The sequence below is a fragment of the Bufo gargarizans genome, chromosome 6 (genome assembly GCF_014858855.1).
Source record: "Bufo gargarizans isolate SCDJY-AF-19 chromosome 6, ASM1485885v1, whole genome shotgun sequence".
NCBI classification, from domain to species: Eukaryota; Metazoa; Chordata; class Amphibia; order Anura; family Bufonidae; genus Bufo; species Bufo gargarizans.
Genome location: NC_058085.1, coordinates 352,558,365 through 352,567,640, shown reverse-complemented (window position 1 = coordinate 352,567,640; position 9,276 = coordinate 352,558,365). Strand labels below are relative to the sequence as shown.

At 48.7% G+C, this 9,276-nt stretch overlaps 1 protein-coding gene across 1 annotated transcript; it reads right to left on the bottom strand.

Annotated features, from left to right (window-relative positions):
- Nucleotides 1–207: 207 nt before the first annotated feature.
- LOC122942212 (alpha-2-macroglobulin-like protein 1) lies at nucleotides 208–2,152 on the bottom strand. The gene is made up of 4 exons (XM_044299712.1): nucleotides 2,032–2,152; nucleotides 1,722–1,881; nucleotides 1,564–1,616; nucleotides 208–300 (listed from the first exon to the last, which is right to left on the bottom strand). Exons 1-4 carry the CDS (start codon nucleotides 2,140–2,142, stop codon nucleotides 208–210), a joined length of 417 nt encoding a protein of 138 aa, XP_044155647.1. The 5' UTR covers nucleotides 2,143–2,152.
- Nucleotides 2,153–9,276: the final 7,124 nt, after the last annotated feature.

Below are 9,276 nucleotides of genomic sequence, written 5' to 3'. Positions count from 1 at the left end.
AATACTCTGGTGAGGGTTCAGGGCTCGGGATCTTGGGGGGTCCGGGCATCGGGTGTGACCCGGGATGCGGCTTTTCCTCTTGGACGTGAGTTTTTACCACGGGCAGTGATCTGACACGGGTGTGGTTTGGGTCCCGTCATTTGTCCCTTCTTAATGAACTGGAGTTGATGCTGGGCTCTGCTCTCTTAATGAGACAGTGCTGGCTGGCTACGTTTTTTTCTCCCCAAGTGCTGGAGATTGTTGAGCGACACTTTGAGTCCTCTCTCCACGAGACACCGTGGTGAACTCATGCGAGTTATGCTTAAACAAGCCATTAACATTTAATCCAACTATATGGGGATGAGGCAGGAAATCCTGGGAGTGGGTTTTATACCACTGGGATAGAAGACTGCTGGACCCCCCTCCGTTCTCCTTCGGTTCTACGGAAGGGTGCGATCAAAGATCGCTGTGAGCCTGCCCCATACGGGATAGGTGAGCACCAGAGGATTCGCCCCACGGGTGTTGGTCCTGTCCGTGGTGCTTACTTGCGTCTGAGGGAGGCCGTGGGAGGTGCGTGTTCGCTGCTCGGTGGGCCGCCCGGGCCTCGGGCCTATGCTCCCTCCCAGTATAGAGATAATAATATTAAATAAGATGTCTCTTTCTATCTGTAATGCTAAACCCTTCGATGCCGGGTGGGTCCTGCTTCCCCCCCAGGCAGTGAGACCTCTATTTGATTTTAGTTAATATCTATATAATTATGGGTATTTGCATGAAATCATATTTAACTATGCTTTAAGGACTAGAACTGACGGACTTTTGGATTTTATAGCATTGTAAATGGTATATTGTTATGTATCTTTTTGTATGATAACTAAAAAAAATAAAAGTTTATATTTAAAAAAAAATGTTCAGTCACCTATCTACTGATAATGGCTAATGAGATGCCTTCAATCTTAAACGGACATTACAATTCTTATGTTTTTTAAATTACTTTATAGAATAAGAAATCCCACAATGTTCTAATATACACGTATTTAAAATTCTGATGATATACAGTATCTTTATTTATCAGTGCAGTTGACCCCTATATAGAATGGTATAGCCCTTGGACCAATCAGCCCTGTAATGCATAATCCCTCACAAGGTCACATTGTGTCACTCATGGGACTCCTGACATTCAGTTAACTCACCAGATATCTAACAGGTCATTAGTAGTTTATTTAGAAACATACATATAGTGTATATACTACAACATATGCAGTATAAACACTATTACTACCTTCAGTAGTATCTGTACAATTTTTGTTAGACTCTGTATATGTGGAGATATTGACCCCTAGAAGCATTGTCTTCAAAACTATGGAGTCTGATGGATTAGGCTACAATTTTATTGGGTTCTAAAAAAAAAAAAAAATAAACAAAACAAATAAACTTCCGTATGCATCCTTATGATTTGGAGGACTATAGAGGTTCTGTGGAGGGCTAATGAACCTCTGTGGAGGACATATTATGGTTCTGCCCAAAATATAGCAATAATATGGCAGTCAGAAAGATGTACGCAAAAGATAACAATAAACATCTCACCTTGTCATTTTTAGAATTGAAATTCGTGTCCAGGGTTACAATTCGGAAATTCACTGGAAAGATGAACATGTGATGAATGTGATGCAATAAGCTTTGGTAATTGGTTTAACATTTCTGATACCATCTAAGAAAGCTAAAATATGAATATAGTTACCTACCTGCCTCGCCAGGCTTATAGATTGGTTTATTAGTCTGAATGAAAGTCAAATGAGTTCCTTTCATGAGCAAGATCTTCTTGGTCTGATTGACGTTAATGTTGTCTCCATGAGCAGAAACATGAAAAAAACAGACCTCTTCTTCATCCACTACAGTGGGGAGCTGATCAAAGGAGAAGTGTTATTGGTAGACTTATAAATCTTTATTTTCAGGTTCATTTCACCTCTTTGTTTCCTACCTAGCACCAGTGTCCATAGATTTCCCATGAATGTCTACAGTATATACAATAGAACAGTTGCATACTGTACTAACCTGAAAAGAATAACAGTGAAAATACGTGGGGGTGTTGACTGTGTCCTCTGTCACCAAAATACTTTTCTGTTCTCTCTTTAACGTCATTTTGAGCTGTAGCGCCCCCTTCATTTTCAAGATAGTAACACATGCTCTCTCCAGTGAGGGGTAGACCATCTGAGCAGGTAATTGCATAATACCTCAAAAAAAAATTAGGACACAAAATTCAATTAGTCTTTGCATGATAAAGTTATTTCTGCCATATATGTCTTTTTAATGCGCATTATAGATTAAACTTTATTTTAACAATTTTCAATTTATTTAATATTTTTGCTCACTTTGCATTTAACGCAATTATATTCACAGACTGTTCTAGATTCAGTAACTGCCTGCTGACATCAACATTTGCATAGAAGGCATTGTTTAAGGATGCTAGCCACAACCCAAAACATTGGTTAGTATCTTGAATAGAGATGTGCGAAATTTAAAACAAGAACATCCTGATAAATCAGGTATACCCAGGCCACTCTGCCAAATCATATTCTTCCCATTTGGTGGCCCAATCTCAGTGTGAAGGAACTTGGAACTATGAATTTCGGTGCACTGCATAGTAATGCAAATGGAGATATATCACACCTGCCTTTAATACTGAGGCACATTAACTGTATCACTAAAATAACAGACCAACTCTGTCGGTGCACTAGAATGTGATGCACATGGCGATATACCCTCCCTGCATTCTCCCTGCACTCTCCCTGCATGCTCCTTGTCCAATATTCTTCTATTTCTTCTATGCTCAGGTCACAGGACAATGGCGGAGACCGCGCAGGATGAGGTTTTTATAGGGCTGTGACATCACAGGAGATGGCTATCTGCAGATTGGCTGGCGGCACTGCATTATGGGTGACAGTATGCTTTTATTCAATAAAAAAATAAAACTATTTTAAATATATGCAAATGAGGCTAGTAAGGAGCACAAGGTGGCAATGTTTCAGGTTACCAATGTTTCAGGAGCCCAGCATGCCCACTATGAAGTAGCCCAGCACCGCCAGCATCCTCCGAATCTCCTCCTTGCTCCCCCAACATCACAAAGTTTAAACACTGTTATCTTGCGCATGTATGAGTATGCCACATGTGAGTGACAGCATGGTGTTCCTTCCTTGTGCTGACATCAGCCTCAGGGAACGAACTGTGCATGCGATAGCTGGCACGCGCGAGATTATGGCGCTTCAACTATGTGACATCAGGGTAGCAAGGAGGAGATTCAGAGGATGCGGGCAGTTCTGGGCTCCTTCACAGAGAAAAAAAAACTCTCAGGCTATGAGCTGAGCGCTCCGATTGGCCAGCACTCCAGCCTGGGAGAAGGAGACCCCGGCAGGCTCCTCCCAGTTGAGCCAAAAATCTGAAGATACCGGAGCCTGTATCGGGAGAACAGAGCGGCGCCCAGGGATAATAATAAGTGCAGGGAGATCCCTGGGCGCCACTCTCCATGTCTGTATGTGTCATGGTCTTACCTCCTTGCTGTCCTCCTTCGTTTGACATGTGCTGGCGGCCATCTTGGTTTCTGGGTTTCTTGTAGCCTCCCACCCTGCGGCTCCTCCTTCCCACTGGGAGGAGCTGGATGCCTAGCTCATATATATAGGAGGTCTGTGGCTTCAGTTCCTTGCTTGGTCCTCCTGTGCTCACATGCTTCTAAGACTGCTGCTGCTTCTGGTTCCTGATCCTGGCTTCGTCTGACTACCCTGCTGATTCCTGGTCCTGGCTTCGTCTGACTACCCTGCTGATTCCTGATCCTGGCTTCGTCTGACTACCCTTCTGGTTCCTGATCCCTGGTTTCGGTTTAGCCATCCGTTTGGACTTTTGCCTTACAGCTTTATTTTCAATAAAGCCTTCTTATTTCCACTCATCTCTTGTTGTACGTCTGGTTCATGGTTCCATGACAGTAGGACCAAGCCATGAATTCTGACGGTACAGGGCCATCCTCGCTACCTACGCTGGTTGCCAGACTTGATCAGCAGGGTCACCTGTTGGGTCGGTTCGCTGTGGCGTTGCAAACCCTGCTTGAACGCACGGCTCATTTAGCTTCCGTTGCCGATGGGTCGGTTGTCGCTCCTGGGCCCGCTCCTACTGCCGCTCCGGTTGTTGCGCCAGAGTCTACCCCGACACCTGTTGCTGCGCCTGCGGTGTTTCGGGGTATGACCGGTTCTGCCCCCCTTCCACAGCGCTTTGGGGGTGAGCCAACTCAGTGCCGAGGTTTCCTTAACCAGGTGGGCATTTACTTCGAGTTGCTGCCACATGCCTTTCCTACTGAGAGATCAAAGGTGGGCTTCTTGATCTCGCTGCTCTCGGGCAAGGCCTTGGCCTGGGCCAGCCCTTTATGGGAGAACAACAATCCGGTGGTTGCCGAGTTTTCTGGTTTTGTTGCTTCTCTTCGGAAGGTATTCGATGTGCCGGCTCGTGCTGCCTCTGCTGCGAAGCTCCTTATGTCCATCAGACAGGGTTCACGATCCGTAGCTGAATACGCCATTGAGTTTCGTACCCTGGCAGCAGAGGTGGGCTGGAATAATGAGGCTCTGGTCGCTGCTTTCTCTCATGGTCTCTCGGATGCCTTGAAGGATGAGGTTGCAGCTAAGGACCTACCAGTGGAGCTCGAGTCTCTTATTTCTTTCCTGATTTTGATTGACACCAGACTCAGGGAGAGACCTTCCTTTAAGGAGAGCCTGCGGAGGCCTTCTAACAGATTGGCGCCTACGTTTGCTGTCCCACCCGTGCCTCCCTCTCCTCCCACGCCTCCTGGGGATGACTTGTCTGGGGGTGAACCCATGCAGCTGGGGTTTGCTCGCCTGTCCGAGGGGGAGAGGGTACTCCGGAGACGCGAGGGCCGATGCATGTACTGTGGTCTCGGTGGGCATTTTCGGTTGGCATGCCCGAACCGTCCGGGAAACGCTCGCACCTGAGATCCTGTCGGGGGCAGATCTTGGGTGGAGTCTCCTCGTCCCCGGTTTCCCGTGTTGATAATCCGACTTTCGATTGGAAATCGGCCGAGATCCTCTCGTGGTCACCGCAGTGTGGGGCTAGTTGCATCCATGGGCCTGTCAAGTTGCTGTGTACTTCCTCGGACTCTCTGTTGCCTCCTGAATACGAGGAGTACCGGGATGTATTCGATAAGGTGCGTGCGGTTGCCCTACCTCCGCACCGCCCATACGATTGTGCCATAGAGTTACAATCTGGTGCCGTTCCGCCTCGTGGCAAAGTCTATCCACTGTCGGTAGTGGAGAATGAGGCCATGGAGGAGTACGTGAGGGAGGCGCTTTCACGCGGACACATTCGCAAATCCTCGTCCCCGGCAGGGGCTGGATTTTTCTTTGTGAAAAAGAAGGGCGGTGAGTTGAGGCCTTGCATCGATTACAGGGGTCTCAATCGCATCACGATCAAGAACGCTTACCCGATACCCTTGATTTCCGAGCTGTTCGATCGCCTCAAAGGGGCCACGGTCTTTACCAAACTCGACCTGAGGGCGGCATATAACCTGGTAAGGATCAAGGCGGGCGATGAGTGGAAGACCGCGTTTAACACCAGGACCGGTCATTATGAATCCTTGGTTATGCCCTTTGGGTTGTGCAATGCGCCCGCAGTCTTCCAGGAATTCATCAACAATGTTTTCCGTGACCTGTTGCAGCAGTGTGTGGTGGTCTATTTGGATGACATCTTGGTATATTCTGAATCCATGGAGGCCCACATTCTGGATGTCAGACGAGTGTTGCAACGGTTACGAGAGAACAAGCTGTTCGGTAAGCTTGAGAAATGCGAATTTCACCGATCCCAGGTAACCTTCTTAGGTTACATCATTTCCGCTGAGGGGTTCTCCATGGATCCTGAGAAGGTTTCGGCTGTCTTACAGTGGCCCCAGCCCAGTGGTCTTCGTGCCCTGCAGCGCTTTTTGGGCTTCGCCAATTATTATCGGAAGTTTATCAGGGACTTTTCCATGCTTGCCAAGCCTCTCACGGATCTGACCAAGAAGGGCAGTAATCCCCAGGTCTGGCCGCCCGAGGCCATCCGAGCTTTTGAGGCTCTAAAGTCCGCCTTTGTGTCGGCTCCGATTCTGTCGCATCCCAACCCTGGGTTGCCGTTTGTCCTCGAGGTGGACGCGTCTGAGACGGGAGTAGGCGCCCTCCTGTCTCAGCGTAGAACACCAGAGGGTGCTCTGCTTCCTTGTGGGTTTTACTCCCGGAAACTGTCTTCCGCGGAGTGCAACTACCAGATTGGTGACAGGGAGTTATTGGCCATCGTGCAGGCCCTTAAAGAATGGAGGCACTTGCTCGAGGGCTCGGTGGTTCCGGTTCTCATCCTGACGGACCACAAGAATCTGACCTACCTCTCTGAGGCCAAGAGATTGACACCACGTCAGGCCAGATGGGCTCTTCTCTTGTCACATTTTAATTACGTGGTCTCCTACCTACCCGGTTCCAAGAACATCAGAGCGGATGCCTTATCACGGCAGTACTCCGAGCTGTCCGGGGAGGAGTCGATTCCGACTTCGGTCATACCTCCGAATCAGATCCTGGCCGCCATTCGCACCAGCCTGACCTCTCCCCTGGGTGAGCAGATTTTGGCGGCTCAATCTGGTGCTCCCTCTGGGAGACCCAACGGCAGGTGTTTTGTGCCTGAGGAGTTGCGCACTCGGTTGTTGCGAACCTACCATAACTCCAAGGCCGCGGGGCATCCTGGAAAGAATCAGCTGTCCTGGGCTGTTTCACGTCTGTTCTGGTGGCCTTCTCTACGTTCCGACATCGCCGCATATGTAGCGGCATGCTCCGTTTGTGCCCAGAGTAAGTCCCCTCGGCACCTTCCGTTGGGCCTTTTGCAACCCATAGCCACCGGGGAGCGTCCATGGTCACACCTGGGGATGGATTTCATTGTGGACCTCCCTGCATCCCGAGGCCATACGGTCATTCTCATGATAGTGGATCGGTTTTCCAAAATGTGCCACTGTGTTCCTCTTAAGAAGTTACCCTCTGCACAAGAGTTGGCCTCGATTTTTGCCAGGGAGGTCTTCCGGTTGCACGGTTTGCCCAAGGAGATTGTGTCGGATCGGGGGAGTCAGTTTGTGTCCAGGTTCTGGCGCGCCTTTTGCTCCCAGTTGGGGATTCATCTCTCTTTCTCCTCGGCCTACCACCCTCAGTCCAATGGGGCCGCAGAACGATCCAATCAGGCCTTGGAGCAATTCCTTCGTTGCTATGTCTCCGATCACCAAGACAATTGGGTTGACCTCCTGCCTTGGGCTGAGTTTGCCAGGAACACGGCGGTGAACTCTTCCTCTGGGACGTCTCCCTTCATGGCCAATTATGGGTTCCAACCTGCCGTGTTACCGGAGGTATTCTCTCCCCAGGATATTCCGGCTGTGGAGGATCACCTTTCCGTCCTACGTGCTTCTTGGGTACAGATCCAGAGGTCCCTTGAGGTCTCTGCGCAGCGCCAGAGACTCCAGGCTGATCGCAGACGAGCGCCCGCTCCTTCCTACCAGGTCGGAGACCGCGTATGGTTGTCCACCCGCAACCTCAACCTTCGAGTGCCAACTCCCAAGCTGGCGCCTCGCTTTGTTGGTCCCTTCCGAGTGCTTCGCAGGGTAAACCCGGTAGCCTATGCCCTTGCGCTTCCTCCTGGCATGCGGATCTCCAACGTGTTTCATGTCTCCCTGTTGAAGCCACTGGTGTGTAATCGTTTCACTTCCTCGATTCCTCGGCCTCGTCCGGTCCAAGTGGGCAATCGTGAGGAGTATGAGGTGAGCAATATCCTGGACTCACGCCGGGTCCGCGGCCGGGTGCAGTTTTTGGTCCATTGGCGTGGTTATGGTCCAGAGGAGCGTTCCTGGGTTCCCTCCGCAGATGTCCATGCTCCTGCCTTGCTCCGAGCCTTCCACGCACGCTTCCCTCAGAAACCGTTCCTTACTCCGCGGAGGAGGGGCCCTTGAGGGGGAGGTACTGTCATGGTCTTACCTCCTTGCTGTCCTCCTTCGTTTGACATGTGCTGGTGGCCATCTTGGTTTCTGGGTTTCTTGTAGCCTCCCACCCTGCGGCTCCTCCTTCCCACTGGGAGGAGCTGGATGCCTAGCTCATATATATAGGAGGTCTGTGGCTTCAGTTCCTTGCTTGGTCCTCCTGTGCTCACATGCTTCTAAGACTGCTGCTGCTTCTGGTTCCTGATCCTGGCTTCGTCTGACTACCCTGCTGATTCCTGATCCTGGCTTCGTCTGACTACCCTGCTGATTCCTGATCCTGGCTTCGTCTGACTACCCTTCTGGTTCCTGATCCCTGGTTTCGCAAGACCCTGCTTCGGTTTAGCCATCCGTTTGGACTTTTGCCTTACAGCTTTATTTTCAATAAAGCCTTCTTATTTCCACTCATCTCTTGTTGTACGTCTGGTTCATGGTTCCATGACAGTATGCTTAGATTAGATTTTTTTTTTTATTGTAGTGAAAGGTCCTCTTTAATTCTGTTTATGGCCTATTATATAAAAATCAACCTTTACTTTTTTTCTTTAAAATTACTAATAAACGAAAGAAATTCTGTGTTGGTGTTTCAAAAAAGCCTTAAATGTGACAATAAAATATTCAAAGATCACATGTGTTGTTATTTCTTGTTTTCTTTCTTTCTCCTTATTTTGCTGTTACTTGAGATAGTAATATATATATATTCTGTGTGTATACACTGTAGGTACAGTATATCTTCTTTTCACTTTATATCTGTTATTTTTCTACAGATTTTTTGTTTATTATATATTTAAATTATATGCTCAGAGAAATGTCCTGTTTTTACTAGTAGGTCTTCTGGGAGATCTATTAACTTTGTTTATCTTTTAGATTACTATATTTATCAATTGGTTGTTCTCATTTAGCAACATTTGTATCTGTTTAGTTCGGGTTCGTACCGAATTTTGGGGTGTCCATGACACGGACCCGAACCCGGACATTTTCGTAAACGTCCCGGTTCGGGTTCGGAGTTCGTCGCATTCTTGGTGCTTTTTGAAAGGCTGCAAAGCAGCCAATCAACAAGCGTCATACTACTTGCCCCAAGAGGCCGTCACAGCCATGCCTACTATTGGCATGGCTGTGGTTGGCCAGAGCACCATGTGACCCAGCCTCTATTTAAGCTGGAGTCACATAGCGCCGCCCGTCACTCTGCTCTGATTAGCATAGGGAGAGGTTGCGGCTGAGACAGTAGGGCGAGATTAGGCTGATTAACTCCTCCAAAAGACTCCATCTAGTGA

Excerpts from the sequence above, each read along its gene's own strand:
- LOC122942212 (XM_044299712.1), bottom strand. The coding sequence starts at position 2,142 with ATGAAGGGGGCGCTACAGCTCAAAATGACGTTAAAGAGAGAACAGAAA. Across the intron at positions 1,882-2,031 it reads TTCACTGTTATTCTTTTCAG|CTCCCCACTGTAGTGGATGA; the intron begins GTTAGTACAGTA and ends TCCTTTGATCAG. Across the intron at positions 1,617-1,721 it reads CTATAAGCCTGGCGAGGCAG|TGAATTTCCGAATTGTAACC; the intron begins GTAGGTAACTAT and ends TCATCTTTCCAG.